Source organism: Lycorma delicatula, chromosome 9 (genome assembly GCF_047948215.1).
Source record: "Lycorma delicatula isolate Av1 chromosome 9, ASM4794821v1, whole genome shotgun sequence".
NCBI classification, from domain to species: Eukaryota; Metazoa; Arthropoda; class Insecta; order Hemiptera; family Fulgoridae; genus Lycorma; species Lycorma delicatula.
The window spans coordinates 129,851,154-129,873,010 of NC_134463.1; the positions used below are offsets into that span (position 1 = coordinate 129,851,154).

Below are 21,857 nucleotides of genomic sequence, written 5' to 3' on the forward strand. Positions count from 1 at the left end.
TCAGAATTTTGGATAATGTAATGAAAAATATATACAGTAACACATTACAAAAAAATTCAATGAATAGAAACTTGCTAATTAAAGGAACACAGTTTACAAAAATTATCTGAAAGAAATAAAAATTTATTACAATAATATTTTACAAAAAATATCATTTAAAAGATTTATTAAAAAATCTTACAAGGGAAAATTTAAGTTAGTATGTTATGTGTTAAAAAAATACCATTTTTTAAAAATAAAAAAAAAATTGAAAAAACTACAGTATATTTAAAGAATAAAACTTAATGACAGTCAATAAGATAATAAAACATACCTTTAAAAACACTGTTTTTTCTTTAAAAAAATCTGTAATCTGTACTTGCTTTAATTGATCTTTGTTTATGAGCTTGAAGATTAGGTACACAAAGAACCTGTAGAGAACTGCATTATTTTGCGATCAAATTGCAAAAAGTCAATTAAAAAATCCAGTAAAAACAATGATCGATAAAAATAAATTTTCTGTTGAAACAAAACTTTATTTGAATAGCATTTTAGATTTACAAAGCATATTAATTTTTCTAAATTGCCTACCATGGATGTAATCAGTTCGGATAGGTGAACATTCAGAAAATCGGCATCCAGATTAGCACTATGCTACTGAATATCACAAGGGTTTAATAAGAATTAATAGTGAATATTACAATATAATTTCCTTTTTTTATTTCTAATTATTATCTATTACAAAATAGAGAAAAATAATATACTAAAAAATAAAAGCACTTACAAATGTATTACAGCAGTTTTAAAGCTGCTGGAATGTAATGCGAAAGATCCTTCACTTGTAACAAATCCCTAATATTTTTGTTAAACAGTATAATGTGGTCTACTAGAAAGGCCCTTGTTATATAATCAGTCAGTTTTTAATTAACTTCCCAAAAATCTAAAAAAATCTTCTGAACAATTTATTATAAATTAAATTCAAAGATCTCCTTTTATATAAACAATCTTATTTTGTTTATTAGTTTTTAGCTATAATGCCAAAATAGTTTTTGCATACTTTGTTTAACATGCACTTATAATATTAAAATATCAACAATTACTACTTCCTTCAAACCTTTTATATAGAGTATAAATTTTAGTTACTTATTATCTTTCCAAACCTGCATCAATCTATAATTTCAAAAAAAATGTAATATCTATGTATTAATAAGATTGCTTTTATTTTTTTAAATTAATTTTTTACTTTTGTAATACTGTTTTGAATAAGATTTTCCCATGTTTTTCATTGAGCCTTTGAGGCAAATGTTGTGGGCATTCCTTTTTATTATCAATGATATAGGAAATCACTATTCCTGAAAAGAGCTTAACTATAAAACTTAAATCCACATGAAGAGAAGTCATATAATAACGTGTATTTATTTTAATATTAAACATAAAGAATTAGGTGATAAAGAATACCAAATCGCTGCCAGGAATTGAACTCAAAGCCAATTCATGTAGAAGCTAATACGCAGACTGCTACACTAACTGTCTAGCTGATTTTATTTTGTTTTTACACAAAGATCATTTACCTCTACATAAAAGGTAGTTTAATACTGCTGTTCCTTATTTATGACTCACCAAAATAGAACATTTGATTTACTGTGATTAGTGTTATTTGTTATTATGTCAGCCACTTTGTTTAATGTATGTGTAACTTACCCATTACTACACAAACAGTCGGCACTGATGGTGATGGTGATATATTATTATCAGTTGTCATTGTGTACTGTGTACTGCTGCTGCTGCTCGTATTATTAGTAGGGTCGTAGTTATTGCTCATAATACCGCTACTAATGCCACCAGCAACACTGCTATATGATGATGACAATGATGTGTCTAATGCAGTCATTGTTGACTCTTCTGATGTACTTCCTGCACTGCTGCTACTTGTACTCGATATACCTAATAAAAATTATCATGTTATGAAAATTCATGAACCATAATCTTTTAGTAGTAGTGATTAATAATGATAACAAAAACTTATTTAATTTTAACTAGAACTGTTAATAAACAATACATATTTTCAGTTGAGACCACCACATTTTGAGTATTCAGGGAACTCACATGAGAAGAGGCAGCTTAAAAATTTTAAACGGAAAGCATCAGATTTTGCCAAATCATTTTAAAGGGCATTGAGAAATAAGAATTTTGATAAAAAACTAAGGCTGCAACAGTCCAAACTAAAATGGAGCAAATAGAGAAAATATTTGCTAAATTTAATTTTCTATGTTTAATGGTTGAAAGTTGTTTAACGGTTCCCGTATTAAATTAAAAATGAAAATTTAAAAAATACACCGCATTGTATTTGTATGTATAATTATCTATTTAACACAGTATTACCAAATTTTGGTAATGATTTGCATATCGAATTCATGAAAAAGATTTCAAGAGATCATCAGATGTAAAGTGTTTTGTTTTCAATTAGCTTGTTTATCTTAAAATGAAATAAAAAAATATAGTAATAATTTCCCTTCTATGCAGCATATTATTAAAAATTTTAATATTTTTTTTTATATTAACTTTAAGCAATATGTTAAATTTAATAAAAACTATTCCAAATTTTCAAAATGGTGGTAATTTAAAATGTTTAACCATCTACCTGATACTACCATAATTTTTACCACTATGGGATTTTCCAAGAAATAGTGAAAGGGCAGGTAGTACAACGTAAACCCTTGGAAACTTCAATAAGAACTTCACATAAATTGTTGAGCAAACATCTTGCAAAATTTCATTATAATTTAGTATGTTATTTTAGTAATGTTATTTTATATTAATCTTTGTTTAAACTATAGTAGTAAATATTATGTATATCTCAGTTATTTCTTAGTGAAATAACTGAGATTGTTTAAAGGGACACATTTACACTGCTTTAAACTACTTGTAGTTTAAAGTGGTGTAAACTGGTCAAATACGGTATTAAAATAATGACCATGATAGATGTCAGAAATCATTATTTCTACAATGGTTATCTGTACACAGGAAAAAACAATGATGGGTTTGGTCTTACTAAGAGGAAAAACATAGATAACCAATGGATATTTTTTATCAGCTAGTAAATATCTATCTAACCCACCAGGTTGGTCTAGTGGTGAACGTGTCTTCCCAAATCAGCTGATTTGGAAGTCGAGAGTTCCAGTGTTCAAGTCCTGGTAAAGTCAGTTATTTTTATATGGATTTGAATACTAGATCGTGGATACCGGTGTTCTTTGGTGGTTGGGTTTCAATTAACCACACATCAAAGGAACGGTCGAACTGAGAATGTATAAGATTACACTTCATTTACACTCATACATATCATCCTCATTCATCCTCTGAAGAATTATCTAAATATTTTTTAGGGTTCAACTAAGAGCTCATGAATAATATTTTTCCCATTTGGAGTAGAGTTGTCTGTTTCTTTTACTCTTTGGTAACATAATATTTACCACTAGCTCGGCTATCCCATTCGCAAAGAAAACACATGTACTTAGTATACCCTAACCAAATAGCTATAACTTTCAAATCACTACATATGTTCCAGCTATGTTTTTTATAATTTATTTTTTCAAGAATGTCTTTCATCATATTGTGTGTCTCTTTCAAATTAATACCATAAGTGATAGGTATCAAAGTATATTTGTTACTGTTGCATAGTAGAACCACTTTTAAACTACATTTGGAATAATCTTTGAAAAGGCACCAGTCCTCGGGTATATGAACTTGTCCTAAGAGCAACACAAGCTCCTCAATATTTGTGCAATAAGCCAAATTATTTTCGTCAATAAAGTACTGAGAAAGTTCTTTTTGTCAGCTTTGAAAGCCCAAAATTTTTGTATTTTTTTAAAAGTAAATTCCAACCTTGCAGTCTTAATCTTAACAGTTCGGCTTGATTTTTTGATAAATTTAAATCCCTAAACAAGTCATTTATTTCACATTGTGATAAAAGATGTGGGTTATTGCAAGATAATTCAAAATCAAAATCATTGTAATCTTCTACAGTACTGTCTGATTCTTCATCGCTGCTTTTGAAACATACATTCACAGATGGCACGGAAAATGGAATAAATTCACTGTGAGGTACAGGCCTGATTACAGATTGCAATGAAGGATATTTTACAGTATGTTTAGATTTTTTAGAAATTCCAGACACAATTATTAAACAAAAGTAACAATTGGTTACACGATCCTTTGGTACACGCTAGGTACACTAAATGGCAAAGCCTTCCATTTTCCTTTCAGCCATCCTCTTAAATATACAGAACAATTAGTGAATACTATATGAGGAGCCCACGTCTTATCCTGATTACCAATTTTACAATGAAAGTACAAATGATATGTCTTTTTAATTAAAGGTGTAATGTATTTCTGTTTGATTTTGCAGTCAACTCACCACATACACAAAAAAAGGCATCCACATCTTTTACACAATTTCAAGGCATTATGACACTGCACTGTTAACAAACTTATATAAGACAACAATAAGACTGAACAAAATTAATTCATTCCTAAATCCAGTGCTTAATACAAACAACACTGCTGTGATTTCAGCTACATATTTTGACCTGCACAGACATGATTAATCTTGTCCATGAAGGCTCACTCTTCAGTATTAGATATGATGTCATAATATGTCACTGTGATATTAATTAATTCTTTGTCTAGTATTGTTTATTTATAGCTTAGAAATTATGTTAACAAAGTTAAACAATAAAAAATGAGCTAACAAAATACAATATAGGAGCTTAAAATGCTAATTATATGTTGAAAAAATCCTTTAATTAAAATTAAAAATTTTTTCAAAAATGGTGATGATGGAAATATTCTGAGTTCATATTTGTTTTCAGCATCAAAAACAGATTAAAATCATGTATCGCATGTTATACAAAAATTATGTTTATCAGTGTAATTAGCGACTCCCTTGGGCCTATTTTGCAGTGGAAAGTTTTTTGAACGAAGGTTTTAGAAATAGACACTATTAAGTTTTTTTTCTATATTTATCTGAGATCTATATTTTGTCTTCAAAGCAGTCACTGCAGAAAATCTGGTTTTGCAAAGGTAGAATGTTGAATGTGGTAATAGTATATGAGATGCTCTTGTTTTCAATGCAGAAAACTCAACATCCACCCCTGCCAAAAATTTAAAGAGTGATTTATTACTAAATTGTCTTTTGATTTCACCACTTGCAATGAAGTCTATGAAGATTTCTTCTTCGGCAGTTGAGAGCCCTTCAGGAGTATTTGGAAAATGGATCCCTAACCTACTCATAACTTGCTACCAAGTTGTAGCAACAAAATACTTTCTAAAATTCTTTGCCAGCATGGCTAAATGATTTTCGACGGTTAAACAACTTTCACATGTTGTTCTTCAGCCTTGTAAGTTTTAACACATTCATCCACATTTGCAAACACTTCTAAGTTTTCTTGCTTTAAATTTCTGCTCCACAATTCAATTTTCTAGAAAACGCATTTACTTTACAACTCGTATTCAACATATATGTATTTACTCTTTGGAGTTAAAAATTCAATGTATTTAATTTCTCAAATATGTCGACCAAGCAGCTCAATTCAATCACAAGTAAACAATCTTGGCTTCCGATTGGTCAGTTTTCCTCTTCTAGAAAAATGGTGATTTCATCTCTTAATTCATAAACACATTGCAAAAATTTTCCACATGATAACCATCTTGCCTCGCAATCAAATAGTAATGCTGACTATATTGCACCCATGTCTTTACAAACAGCAGAAAAGATTCTTTATTTTAGGGACCTCATTTTTATATAATTTACTACGGTTACAACCGTTGCGAGCACAATATTCAGACCAGGACTCATTTCTTTGGAAGCCAGAGCTTCTCTGCGGATCATGCAGTATGTACAGACACACTGTGAAGATTTTTGTTTCACAAGTGCTTGTATACTTTGGAATCTTCCAGACAATAAACAAGAACCATCGGTGGATATTTCTACGTAATTTTTCCACTCTATATTTGCCTCGTTTATAAAATCATTTAAGATAGCAAATAATGTGAAAGCAGCTTTGAGTTCTATTGGCTTGCAGAAAAGTAGGTCTACTGCTGACATACCATCACAAAATTGAACATAGACAATGAAATGAGCATCTTTATTGCTATCTGTTGCCTCATCAAGCTGAATTGAAAGCAATTTGTCATGTAACTTCCTGGAAAGCTGATGCAATACATCTTCAGCTATTATTATAGATTCGACGAACAAAAGTTTCATTTGATAAAGGTATGGAATGCAATTGTTTGGCAAAATTATCTCCAAACATAGTTTCTATAATCTCAACTTCAGCTGGGAAAATAAGCTCTTCACCAATGGTGTGAGGCTTTTTACATCTGGCTATTTTATACGAAACTTTGTAAGAGGCAAGTAAAGCTTTATCATTCACAGACAAAGTTTCTTTAAAAATTATGTTTGCTTTTCATATGATCTTAATTTTAATTTGAAAAATTCTCAGGGTTTATTAACATACTCACAATGAAGCGTTTTCAAATATCGTTTAAGCTTACTAGGTTTCATGCTATCTACTGCCAAAACGTTTGAACAAATGACACACGGGGGCCTTTTTTCTTCATTTACTTCATTACTGGTAAACCCAGTATTAAAGTATTCTTGGGAATATTTTCTTGATTTTATTTTCAGAACCATGCTAGTTGTGCACTTGTTGATGCTTCACTATCGTCTAATGTTTGCTTATGCCCACTTAAAAATTTATCTATGATCCTGTATAAACCTACTGCCGACTGAATATTTAATACTATCAATTGCAATTAACAAGCAAATTACAACATACACATTTATGATAGATTTGATAGCGATAGAAGGATCAACTTGACTGAGACTGGCTGGAATCGAACGAGGTGCAGCATTTATACACGTTCGTGCAGATGGTTGTGCAGGTATTCCAGAATGTTTGAGACAAATCGGAACTTCTCGGGAAGCCAATAAATTTACTTATTCTTGGTAATTTGTAAGGATTTTAATTAAGGTCATAGTGTAGCTTTAGCGCTAAAATACATTATTATTGTACGAAAGGGGGGTGCGATGAAAATTATGATAGAAAATTGGGTCGCAAATACTGAAAGGTTGAGAAACACTGGTATAATGTAATAGGAAATATTTTTGATTGAATCTCACATCCATAATGTAGACTCTCAGGAGTCGCCTATCAAAATTTTCTTCAAAACAAGCTTCTCTCCTCTCCTCTGATAATATAAACACATGTCTTTCTAGCAAGACAGAGTACAAACTTATTTTGATTGTTGCATAACTCAGTATCTCAATGAAACATTTCCAATAGATGGATCAGATAAGGAGGGTCATGAGAATGACCAACCAGATCCCCGATTTGAATTATTTAGATTTCTTTGTATCGGGACACATGAAGAAATTAGTGTATGCTTAAATATCTGACAATGAAAATTAACTTTTACATAAAATCATGTTTGCTGTCTAAGAATGTTGGAGAAGATAGACGTGTTCATAAATCGTTGCACTAAAAAACATACATTCCCCCTGGATGTGAATGTTTTGAACAGTCAATGTAATGTTTCCATTGTAACTATTTAAGTTTTATTTGGTTATTCATAATTTAACAAAATAGAGTTATACAAAACTTAAAACATGATTTTTGTGTATAAACTTTTTTGGGTTAACAAAAGTTTTCTTGGAAACTACTGGTGATATAGATCTTTTGCGACCCATTTTTTCAATCTTTCATACAAGGTAGCATATAAAACCTTTGATTTAGCTCTATAATTATTATCTACAGAGTTTTAGTTTAGCATTATTAGATTTTTAGACCAAAAATCTGGATGATATTTATATGATTTTTTTTTTGTTATTTTGATGAAAGGAACACAAAATTACTTTTGGCTTAACATATATTTTTCAATCTATAATTAATATTATTTACAAAAAACATACTCGGTAAAACCTCTGTAAATTGTGATAAAGAGGGTGGTATACTTAATAAGCTAATCTCATTTAGATTTAAAAGGAAAACCAACTCGAATGTTACATGAAAGGATTATGTATATTATTAAATATTTTTTTTTATGTCATAAAATTGTAGAAGATTAATTTAAAAAAAGATTTATTAGAAGTAGACAAAATTAAAACACATAAAGATATGAAGATTCATTATAATTTATTATTGAAAGACTTTCTCTTTAAACAATATTTTTGCTTGATTACTTTTTGGAACTATGCTGCTTTTCGATTTTGGATCTGAGGTATGGTGGCAGATAGATCCCAAAATCCAAAATGGGCGAAAATGAGGCATTTAGTGTTTCATGAGGTAGCAAAACAGTCTGAATAAATGGATATTTTTTGCTGCTTTTCAAAATCAAAGATATCAAATGATCTCAAAACTAAATGTCATATAAGTGACGTTAACGTTCAGTTAGATTCATGATTGAATAGAACTTCCAAATAACGTGACACATGTTTAAATATAATATTTCTTCATCACGTTTTTTAAAGCATGTAATTTCACTTTCTAGGGTATACAGTTATATTATTTAATCATATACTTGTTGTATACTATGAGGGATGTTTTTCCCAGAAAAAAACAAAAAAACATTGTCATTACAAAATGATTTTATTACTAAAAGTTAAGTAGCGTCTAACTTATTTTTCTATGTAATCACCAAAATGATGAGGCATTTGTCATATTGTGACACCAGCTTTCCGATCTCCTCTTCAAAGAGGTTTTTCACCAGTGAGGTAAGCTATGTCTTGGCAGTCTCCTGACGTTCTTTGTTGGTGGCAAAGTGTTGTCCGCCTAACCATGCCTTCAGTTCTCAAAAGAGGTAAAAACTGATAAGTGCTAGGTCTAAACTATATGGTGGATGGTTGAAAACTTCCCACTTGAATTGTTTGAGGTGTTGCGCCATGGTGGTACAGTGCAGTCATGCATTGTCGTAGATCAAAACCAAACCGGATGAGAGCATGCCTCTTCATTTGTTCTCGATTGCTCTGCGGAGGCAATATAAAAATTCACAATAAACTTCTTTGTTATTGTTTTCCTCTGCTCCATAAAGTCCACCGACAAGACACCTTTATGGTCCTAAAAAACTGTAGCCATTGTTTTCCTATTGCTCAGTGTCTGTTTGAACTTACTGTTCTTTGGTTTCTGGCTTGTCATACCGGAGCCAAGGCTCATCGCCAGTAATGATAGACTTTAAAAGCTCTTCCCCCTTCATCACACGGTTTCTGGTATCTTAGGTCTTTAGTCGCATTTGTGAACAGAGAAGACCTTGAAATTTCTGGGATTTCTGCAGATAGTTCACTTATCATAAACCTTTGATTGTCGTGGACAAAATCATCAACACGCTCAACCAGGTGTACAGTAGCGACACACAAGTGTCCGTGTCTACCTTCATCATGGACATCCTTTCGCCCTTCTTTAAATTTGCTATGCCATTCTCGTAAACTAACATCAGTCATAAAGTTTTCATCATACACTAGACTCATTCTGCAATGGATTTCAGCAGCGCTATGTCCTTCTGCTTGTATACCACACTTAGCAAATCACACTTGGTAGGAGCATCGATCTTAGCAGCCATGTTCAATTGCCCATAGCTTCGCTCAGACTGATGCAATGGAGCCAGCAATGGCAGAGGTTGTTGTGGGAGAGGGGCGGCACAATTGCATGATGCACAGACCTGGTTCCCATCTATCTGTTATTTATTTAGATGCACGATTGGAGGGTGAAAAAAAAAACAGCCCTTATATATAAAGCAGAGTTTGCTAATCAGTTCAAGTTTTACTCGGCAGTGTTTCTACAGATCATGATATTTCATAACTCTCTTCTAACCAAAAAATACAATTTTACATTGAAAAATTCAAGAAGATAGTATTTATGCATGTTTAGGAGTTTTCTACTTGATATCTACAGAGTGCATGGACTGATGTGGACAAGTTTGACAAGATTATTCCTGTATACGGGTTCCTGATGCCATATAAATTAGGTAACAAATGACCAAGGAGGAGGGAGATGCAGACTTAAGGATTCCGTATCTGAAAACTTTACTGAAATGGTACAAAAATTTTTTCTAATAATTTAACTCTCCTAGTTAGCTGAGATAACCCACCGGGTTGGTCTAGTGGTTAACGCGTCTTCCCAAATCAGCTGATTTGGAAGTCGAGAGTTACAGCGTTCAAGTCCTATAGTAAAGCCAATTATTTTTACACGAATTTGAATACTAGATCGTGGATACCGGTGTTCTTTGGCGGTTGGGTTTCAATTAACCACACATCTCAGGAACGGTCGAACTGAAAATGTACAAGACTACACTTCATTTACACTCATACATATCACCCTCATTCATCCTCTGAAGAATTATCTAAACGGTAGTTACCGTAGGCTAAACAGGAAAAAGAAAGGTAGCTGAGATACTGTCTGATGGTGTCTTATTTTAATGTCCATAAATCGTCAAGGGGTAAATCCTTTTTAATTTTTTTTTTTGTTTCTGGAATCTTAAGTATTATTAGATAATTCCATAAATTAGTATGTCACTTTGGTTATACGTTTGGGCAATTTCATTTAGGGTGGGGCCTGATTATGCCTAATCTTTTTTCTTTTTTTTTTAGTCGCTTATCATTTAGTCTGATATCTTCAGATTTGATTCACTGGTTTTTATAAAATTTTATACGATGACTTCTGAATCGTAATCATTTCCGAATAAATTTTTACTTTTGTACCAAGTATGTCATATAATTCTTTACTCGAAAATTTACATAATTTAATATTACTCTTAATTTTTCTTCTAAGTAGTAGTATGTCCAGAGCAAAGCCCTCAGTTATGAAAGTTACTGGTGAAGCCGGGAAAGTTATACAACTTTTTACTGTCTTTTTGTTTACAATTTTATTTATATTAGTAAATTATTAACCGATTTACTTATTCGATTTGCTAATTTAATGAATTCTAACCGACAGAAATTATAAAGTTTTTGTTGTATTTTAAGCCAAAGATTTAATTTCCGAGTACAGAACAAATAAAAATCTACCTCCAGAAATAGTATTATGAAGAGTTGACACTGCAGCTGATGATGTGGTCGCTATGCTACACTGAGAAAGATGACCATCACCCCACCAGCAGTACATATCGCCGCTTACGCATATACAATACACACAAGGATCATAATATATGTCTGCTTCATCTTCTCTGTTTACATCATAGCGATACCTATCGATCTGAAAAACAGACGAAATTTTAAATAATGCACAATTAAATAGACATTTTACAGCGTCTTTTTTGTTTGAATTTGTTGATGTTACGTTAAAAATGTATTTTCATCATCAGTTTTATTACATTACCACTGTACATTGTTTGTTGGAATATTAAAACTTCAATACGCATAAATAAATAAATAATGTTTACAGAACAATCTAAGTGTGTTTTTTATGCGCATTATAAATAAGATATTTTAACAACTTCCATGAAGCGGTAATGGTAAATCTGATTATGGACCTTATAATTTTTTGAAAAACATAATTTCAATATAAGCATTAATGAAGTCCTCAACGAATAACGGTTTTATACATTTGTTACTTTTGTGGAATCTAACTCATTAGTACTTTTGCTCACTAGTCAGGGTTGGCGAGCGTAGGTTAAGTTTGGTTAGATTATATATATAAATTATCTGCAAATAGCCACTGATTTGGAAGAAAAAATTCAGAAAAGGTGGCTATCGAATTTAGAAAAATTACCATACATTTTTATTCCTAAGATTATTTGGATATTAAAAACTAATATTTTTATTACAAAAAAAAAAAACAAAGCGCAACATCAAGTACAAAAGAAGTTAAAAATAAGTAACAATAAAATTGAAATATTACATGACAAAAATATATTATATAATATACATACATATAATATGACTACAGTGGCTCATAAACACAATTATAATTATTCAGAGTTACATCTTAAGTACTACAAAGTAATATTCTTAATAAATCATTTTTTTATTTTTTTATTAAGTTTCTTCAACAAAGTTCAAAGATGTGCTTGATATATAATATTATTTACATTTGTCTGTCTTAATAAAATAATTTCAAAACTATATAACAGTGGCTGTGATTCTACACGGTTTGCATTTTACTTTATAAATATAATCAGCACTGTGAATAAAAAAGACTAATCATATTTAAGTATTAACTTTGCTTAAAAATACTGATTTATTAGATATGTTTATTTTTAAAATTTTACTCTATTAAGAGCGAATAAACATTTACAATTAAGTAAAATGTTGCGTTGGACAAAACCGTCTTAAGAAATAACATTTATTATAAAGTGTTGAATTAATATGTTGGTAAAATTTGATGGTTGATCAAGTATCTTATAGCGAAAACAGGACAATTGGCTGTGAGACGAACGAAGTGGAAGTTTCATTCATGTGTATGAAAATTTTATCCATTTGTTGTTTTCCTCAAAACTTTTTCAGTAAAATAAATTAACAAAAGTTAATATATATATATATATATATATATATATATATATATATATATATATATATTCATTTACCATTCAACGCCTTTAGAGATTAATTCAATAACAATGCAATCAGAATAGATAAAGCTGATAATATTTAAACCAATGAAAAGAAGCAATCGCCTTTCCATATCTCACTATACATATAGCATTCAAGGCCTTCAGAGATTAATTCAGTAACAATGTTATATATATATATATATATATATATATATATATATATTCCAGTATTTGACTGCAGAATTTGTGTATTCATTCATAATAAATTTCAAAACAAAACAATTTCACAAATATGAGAAATTAATAATAAATATATTTTACTGTAATTATAGAATTTAATAACCATTGATGAATGATGTTGCAAAAATCGATTCTTGCAATTATTTTTTTTTTTTGGCGAATTTTTTTGTTTTTATCACCTGACAAACAAAAATAAAAAATAAAAAATCTTATAAAAAAATAACAAAAATTAAAAAAAATTTTAACTTACACTAGTACTTTAAAAACAAAATAAAAACTTAAAATAAAATTTGAAATACAGAAACAAAACAAAAAACTTAAAACATTAAACATGGAAAACAGTAAAAATAAAAATGTAAAATGAAATTCATAACAGTATAAAAATAAAGTAAATAATAAAACACCAACACCTCGAAGAAATAAAAACACCCGGCCCAAAACCTCTTTGTCGTTGCTTAGGATTCGAACAATGTTCCTGAGCGATTTAAATTTGCGTCGCAAGACCGCACAACTCACGTAATCCACTAGGATGTGGCGCCAAGCGGCTGTCGCATCGTGTGCATACCGGTTCGTTTACTACTGACGGTCATATACCCTTGAGTAGCTCTCGTATGTCCTATCCGCAATCGGCAAAGGACCACTTCCTCACGACGAATTTTCACGTTTGAGGAATTCCACGTGGCGGTTTGTTATCTGCTGTAGCCGTCCAGTCATCCTGCCGCTTTGTGCGAAGAGTGAGATTTACATAGCTAAGAAAAGTCGGATGCAGTAACACGGGTAGTGAAGAATTGTTGACTACATGCGTCTTTAGCACACGCAATCTGCACGTTCATTACCCAGAATCCCCACGCGGGTAGGAATCCGGCAGAAACTCACTTGTGCGTTGCACGGTTCGACTCGGCGATTGCAATGTAAATTTCGGTGACGATAAGATGTCTGGAATAAAACTTTTCTAAGGCCTGGAGAACGCTACAAATAAGGATACGAAGGTACTTAGGATTAATGACATTCAAAGCCGTATTTATAGCGTATAATTCTGCAGTAAAGACACTCTTAATACCAGGTAGACCAAACATATAGGATCGGCCGTTAACAATAAGCGTGTATCCAACGGTATCGTTCTGTTTCGATTCATCCGTACATACTACTGCGACTGGGTTTGTCTTGGAGAGAAATATTTGCTGAAAAATGATAGATAGTGTCGATATTTTATCGCATATCGTGAGGTCAAATATAAAATTTATAAGGTCGATTCTCCACGGAGGATATGCACACAAGATATGTGACGTTTTTTCGGTAGAGTTATGACGGTGAGGGCGCAAACCATCTTGTTATCGAATAAAATTCTCTGTCCATCTTGCAGTCGAGAATATAATCGTGTATGCGGCATATCCGATTAGCCGATTACTGTTACGCTTGCTTGACCGAAAAGAAACTCGCTTAAGCTCGTAAAATTGCCGTCGGGATATCGTCCAGAAAACATTTAATTTTGGGAAGTCCCTTTCGCATTTAAGAGTTCGTGGAGATCGATTGAAACGTTAAAAATGTCCCGTTAAAGTACAAAATATTAGAAGAAGATAAGACCTGCTTGAATTAAAAAAAACATTAGCTATACAAAATTATAGAATGAAAATTTATGAAATACTCTGTACTGCTCTTCCGAGCTAACGCCAGATTTTAAACGTCTCGTCGATTAGATTAACTAATTTTCTACTCGGTTAGATGAGAATATCGTGAAAAAATATTGTTCACAAGTATTCCTAATAAAATTTCTTATTTTAAGCGACCTAGATTTTATTATCGTCTATTTTTATTTCAAATCGAAACTTGAAATAAATCTATTCCTAAACCTATAACTACCTTACTTGTACTTAATTTTTTAACTTATTTAATGTCACGGAGGAAAGGATTCTTCAACGGAGTAGAAACATTCTTTCAGTCCGAAAATTTATTTAATGTTTTCCTATAAATGTTTAATTTTAATATTTTTTTTTCTGAATGTAGTCCAAACAGTCATTCCAAGAAAAGCTGAGATCACACCTAAGAATTTCACTGTTGATTGATGACTGTCGTACAGAATTATTACCTATCGTGGTATTAATGTTATTTTCTTGCCTGTATGTTTAAAAATATACTTTAAAATAATAGATTATAATTATTTTAATTAGGATAATCGAATCTGGATATCCACCTGTTGTTTAAACAAATAATATATTTAATTTTACGTAACGTCAATACGACACAGACCGCAAAGTAATTTATTAATTTTTCTATCGTTTAATGATTTCTAGTAAAAAGCACACTTATTCTTTTCATCAGGAAGGCGCGTATAAATTAATAAGTAATATGAATTTTTCTTGTAATTAGACTTTAATGTATCTGAAAATTTTGACGAAAACATTTTTCCGATCTAACGCCTACAGAAACTAGAGAATAAGAATGTATATACGACACGATGCAGGAGGCAGGAGATCAAGGGATCGAGAAGAAGAGATAGTTCAGTCGCTAGTTTCTGGGAGATTGCAACAAATTATACGTCAGATGAACGCGGCAGTCGCAGGCAATAGCTCCATACATCATAGCTTAATAGAAGATGAACTGTACGAGCCTGTTAACTCACCAGAAGAGAACGACATTAGCAGAACTGTTAGAAGATAAAACTTTGCTTAATAAAGCGAATGCGAGTTAAAATGTAAATTAAATCGGCGAAATTCTTTTTCTTGTAATAAGAGCCGTTGTCATCTTGGTCAGAACAACGACAGAATTACAGTAACAAATAATGAGTGACACATTAGCTATGTAAAAATGTACATCGCTAATTAAAATGTTCACCTTGTTCTAGCAAACGCTCATTCATCGATCAAGTTCGTGGCTAGAGGGATACGTAAAATTTTTTTTTAAATTGCTATCTTAAAGATGATGCACTTGGCATATATTTTTTTTAATGTAGTTAAACTTTGAAAAATAAAGTAGAGATTATCTGAGAATTTTATCTTAAAAATTATTATCGATAAACTAGTGTAAAAGGATTTATTCGGATTTGCGACGTAACTTTTATCGCAAAACAAAAGAACACTTAGTTATTTAAAATATTATTTTTAAGAATCGTATAAACTATTATAGCGATTTAGTCAAAAGTCTATATTGTAGATATGTAAAACGTTTGTTGAGCGTTCTGCAGCGCCTATTTCAACAACAGTAATGATAAAAATATTGTTTATTTTTCTAAATTATTACAGCTTTACTGCCCATCCTAAAAGATGCTCTTTCATTGTTTGAGCCGGCCAGGCAGAACTCGACCTTAACTTGATCTGCCGGCTGGAAGTCAGTGTTTTGTCACGTTGATGTCACAAAGGCGGTATTTCTATTCCGGACAGAAGTTAAAATCAAGAGGTTTACTTAATATCGATGGTAATTGAATTTAATTTTTAAACTTTTATTCGGTCAAAGCGTTCATTAGCCGGTAATGTTTTAGAAGTAGTCGATCTGATGATCCGGGGTAGGAACAGATTCGCGTAGGATCTGGATAGGATGTGGATTCCGGGTAGGATCTGGAGTCATTCGCGTGTAGAATAAATTGCAAAGCCTTATCTCACTGAGCGGTTGAAATAAAAATAATTATCGTTCTAATTCTCATACCTCAGGGGAACGATAAGAGATTAAAAGAGAGACAGATAAAGATAAGACATATTAGATTAGCGCATCGGAGAAAATCAGCGTTTTAGTTAGCAAAACAGCGCTCAGAATATCATAGCTAATCGCATAAATAAATAATATTCATATTAAATAAAAATAACGATAAAAAAACTTGGGCTAAAAGCACCAATCTCAGTGGAAGTATTAGTTTTTTGTTGTCATTTTGCAGCTTGTAATGTTTGGAAATGTCTTCTACCCAAAAAGCTTATTTAGAAATGAAGTCTAATGAACGGCGACAAAATATTTCCTCTTTCATTTCCCTTTTGTATATATTTTTTCCATTAATGTTTTTAAGGATAATGATATTGAATGCGATACATTTATTGGTTTTAACACATAATTGCTGCGGGAAAGGTGGTAGTAAACTAAGTAATGCCGGCTTAGGTTACAATACTGTAAAACATAATTTATATTCTTTAAATCAAGATAATAAATCGGTAAACTAAAAATCTTTGATAAAAAGCAGAGAAAAAATGGAAATAATCACCAGAATCTATTTTGAAATGTACAATACACACATTCTTTACCTACACATTGGTTTGCTTGGCATTTCTCCTGCCACCACCCCATTCGGTCGCCCTAAAGCATAAGGCCGAATGACTGTGCCACAAACGGCTAATGAGCCTCGAATCGGTTTAGCGACCGGTGTCCTAAATATCTCCTAGAGCCGACCTAAAAGCGCGAGCGGAATAAGCGTGGTATCATACAACACTCGCTTGCGTGTCCCACCGCCCGCTTATCATATATCACTAAAACGGGTAGGGGCACCCCGTAAACTACTAAAACATATATGACTATCAATAATTAAATTTATCTCATCAAAGACAGCAATTCGCTGCCACGTGTAGGCCGCTGAATGCCAGCAAGTACCTGTCCACCATTAAAGCGCTTGAAGCCTTAATCTGGCTGGTAGCCAGCCATATCTCTCGGTTAGCTTCCTACAACAGCGCGTTAGGAGTCTTTTCCCTTAGGTAAACTACTGATGTCGGTTGAACAAAGCAACCGCATCAAGGAACTCCCACACGGTTCGACAATGCGGCTCTCGCCACATTGAGTCGCCGCTTGTGGGTGGCCAATTTTCCCCTTCATCACTAAGTTCCAGGGTGGTCTGAGTTCTTGAAAAAATATTGAAAAAAATATTGGTTTAAATTTACACGGTTGGAGAGAACTCGGGCTCCCGTTTCCCTTAAAAACGAAGGAGAGGCATACCGTTTCCCCGGATCATGTATAAATCTAGACAAGGACCTTCCCTTAGTCGTGGCGTGCCGTTCTTGCTACCGTGCTTCCATCGCGAGGCTGTAAAGCCTCTTAGGCAGGCGGGAGACGGGTAACTGAACGAAATTTAGATCCGGTGCATTGCGATCACCGTTCCGCTCCGGTACTGGCCCGGCTCGAAACCCCGTTAATTTTAAATAAGTACATATAAAAATTCAGGTTTATCTAATCGGTAGTAATTTGCTAGCGAAAAAAAAGCGTTCAAATATAAAATATGTTTTGAATTACGCGCTATACAAAAGAAAATAAAAATCTGATACGCTTTAACAGGTACTGATTTGCTTCGGTCGTTTGAACGAAGTAAAATTTCATTCAAGCGCGAAACAGACGCATTTTAATTAAATTGCTTGTGAAAGAAGACGTAAAATGAACAGAAATTAAATGAAAGCTTTAAAAGATAGTTCGGTAAAGAAATATCTGAAATAAGCGTCTTCAAATGGAGTAAAGCTTTTAAGGATAGAGGAGGGCTTGTCGAAAATGGTTATTTAAAATCTATTGCCGCTTCTGATGAAACTTGGGGAATACGGTTTTCTTCAAGTTCCAGATTTTCCTTCGATTCTTGAATAACCTTAAGTTTGCAAGGGTGGGAATTCAAGTCAGAATGTAGCAATCTTCTGGCAGTTCCATGGGGAAGGTTCAGACCTGAAGAATGTCGACGCGCCGAACGCCGTGGAATAACTTCGATCGGCTGACTTCCCCGTTAAATTTTCCCCGGCGTTCGTAAAGATTTCGGCCTTCCCGACGGTTTTATTTTTGACGCTGGTGTTGATTATCGTAAATTCTCCTTTAACAACACGATCGTGTTACGAGAAGGCAAAGGATTGTGGAGGACATCATCAAACTGAAGACAGAATCTTCTGTGTGAACATAACAGAATGGTTGTTCTTGAAAGAAATCTCCGCGGTGACTGAAATCGCACCGAGTCAGGTGTTCCCCGCTAACCCCCTCTTCCTCGCTCCCCTCCTACCGTGCGCGCAATAACCGATAAAAAATCTTCGGGTTCATTAGCTCCATTTTGCAACGAGAAAATAATTCTGCCGTCAGGTTCTATTCGAATGATCGTTGTTATTCTTAAGGAACGAACGATTATATTTTTCAGCAGAGATTGCGCTTTCGTTAATGAACGTCAGACATTCTAATCGTCGTTCGCAATTCTTGTTACCGTTAACGAATAAAAATCTTTATTTTATTTATTTGTTGTATTCTGTAACTCGTTCTGACTTTTTTAAGCGGCTTCGACGTATAAGATTATATTTTAGAAAGTAATATACGTAGGCTCAGAAAGCATTTCATAAATGAAACCGAGTCTACCCGCTTTGAAGCGTAAAAATACGGTTTGAACTTGTAAACGAAATAAGTTTGGTCATCCGACGAAAATTTACGATCTAAAAAGACATAAATAAAACTATAAAAATAAAACTAAACGGTTACAGATACGTAGCTCTGAAAATGAACGCTAAAACATAATTTTTATTTATTTTTAATGAAAATTCAGTTTCTACGTAGAGTTTCACTGTTTTTTACGTCGGGAATTTTAATTACACTGTTTTCATTTACCGGGTCACTTTTGAGAGAGCAGACAATGCAAGTACGAACGTGAACGACGGGAGAGGTGAAGAGAAACATAATTTAATGTTAACAGCTCGTTTATTGTCAGCGGCTACGTGTGTCGTACTAAACGCATTTATCATAATGTTAATTTTATTTTATACGGTAATAGATTATTTTGAAACCAAAACTTTCCGTAGATACTAACTTTTCGTTTATTTACTCTTTCCTCGGAAAAAAATCAAAAGAGGACGATTTCATTGAAACACGATATTAACTGAACATTTTTATATCGCTTAGCAAAGTGGATTTGTCTGCGCTAGGGCGAATAATGAGCGAGTGGTGAACTTAAAATTAAATGAATTTACAGCTGCCATAATACAGTTTACTGTTACGTGCACACGTATATTATATATTTATATTTTTATACAATTACACCCGTTCCATGCAACACTTGCACAAGAGTTATTACTACCTGATTTTGATAAACCGATGAAATTCTGTGGAATCTTAATTAGAAAATGTGAACATCATCCTGATTTCCTAAGTAATATTCTAATTACTGATGTATATATATAATATGAGCTTTTTTTCTTGTTTTCACTACAAAGAGCCAAAATGATTTTTGGGACATGATTCTAAAATCATCTCGAGAGATCGCCGTGCAATTTGGAATCACCGTATATATAAACGGTAGTCGTATCTTTATTTTATTTGAGAGCAGCCGAATTACTTTTTCGTTTTTCAAATAACTATTACAAAAATTCAATTAAATCTAAGTTCATTTTACTCCATCTACTAAGAAAAATGAGTTACCAAAACAGAATTTAATTTAAAACGATTTTTATTTCCATCTTCAAGATCGCAAAATTTGGTTATTAAATATAATTACTGTGAATAAGACGTATTAAAAAAAAGAGGAAAAATGTTTTACTTAGGGCAGACAGTTACATTAAAAGAATGACAAATTTTTCAATGAAATATTATACCGTATTCTATTTGAGCAAACTATTTTACGGAAAATTTTTATTTAAAAAAATTGTTAATCGAATATTAATTTAATTAATTAAATATAAATCAATAATAATACACCGTTAAACCTAGCCAACAGGACTAGCAACGTAGAACACATGAAAGAGAACAATGCAGATAAAATTCTAGATCGGGAAAGATAAAGCTGCACGGGAGTTATCGCCATCGTCTAGAGCAGGTAGGAGTCGACAAAGCGGCTTCAAATAATCGGCTCGTGCAGGGAAAGTTCCATTCTGAGACGGAGGGGTTTATATGTAGCATACAGGACCGAGTAGTAGCGACGAGAAATTATAAGAGATTTATTCTTAAAGAAAATATCAACGACAAATGTAGGCTATGTATGCAACACAATGAAACGATAGACCATATAACCACCGGCTGTTCGATTCTAGCTCCGACGGAATACACCACGAGGTACAACAACGAGGAAAAAATTGTTCACAGAACTCTGCGATAGATACACAGTTTCAAAAAGGGCCCTACTATACTTATAATTCAGCCTCCTTTTTGAAGAACAACATCGCAAAAAGTTTCTGGAACCAGGGAATTGTAACAGCTAAACCCGTCAACTGTAATAAGCCGGATATAGTAGTAGTTGATAAAATGGAAAAAGTAACTTACCTAATAGACGTAGCCGTTCCATCGAGTAACAACATCGACACTAAACGCGATGAAAATCTGCAGAAATATATAGATCTTGCTTTTGAAATTAAAGAAATGCGGAAAAAAAAAGTTTATATAATCCCGGTAATTATATCTGCGAAGGGAATAATACCATCTGCTTTGCACAACAGTCTTGAAAAACTGAAGATCCAGTGGAAGACCCACGCGCTAATGCGAAGGAGCTTGATAATTGACACCTGCCATGTTGCCCGGAAGACACTGAGTCAACTCAACAACGGTATAAATTACTTCGAGTTTAAGGAATGTCACCGGAAAAAGTAAAAGCTTTGAAAGTGTGGGATAATAATAATAATAACAACAGTAATAATAATAATAATAAACAGAGATTACATACAAAAAAAAAGAATTTAAGTAATCGTCAGAATTTATTCACAGGTAGATACATAATGAAAAACAGAATTCAGTCCCATTGACAAAAGACATTAGCATTACCGCCAGTCTTAACATTTTTAACAACTAGTCTTGTATTAACAATAGTACAATAGGTAAGACAAGTATAAAGTTCTTCTACAGCAAATACCTTTGCTGTTAACATATAAAATTACCTTAACAATTTATCAATGAAATTTAATAAATCGTTTCTTTCACTTAAAGTATTACAGCAACTCACCGAACCATTTCTTGGTTTTTCGTCTGGAATTACTTGTGACGTCACCTTGATCGCGTCGAACTCGCATAATAATTCCTCTATCGTAGCACTCTCGCCGACTCACACCATAACGTCTCGCTTAGACTGATTTCAACTGGTCTTCTCCAGAGTATCCTCTTTACCTATCTTCTTTACTCCTATCTTCTTTACCTGCCGAACCGGACCCATCTCGAAGCGTGAGAATTATCGTCCGCCCTCAAAAATTCCCATGAAA

At 32.7% G+C, this 21,857-nt stretch overlaps 1 protein-coding gene across 1 annotated transcript in view; it reads right to left on the reverse strand.

The window, feature by feature from the left end:
• The window catches only part of LOC142330013 (uncharacterized), a 274,476-nt gene that overhangs the window by 13,515 nt on the left and 239,104 nt on the right, over window positions 1–21,857 (reverse strand). The window contains exons 3-4 of the mRNA XM_075375018.1: window positions 11,036–11,222; window positions 1,681–1,923 (exon numbers count right to left, since the gene is read on the reverse strand). Of these exons, the coding sequence (XP_075231133.1) occupies window positions 1,681–1,923; window positions 11,036–11,222 (430 nt within the window). The remainder of the gene's footprint in view (window positions 1–1,680; window positions 1,924–11,035; window positions 11,223–21,857) is intronic.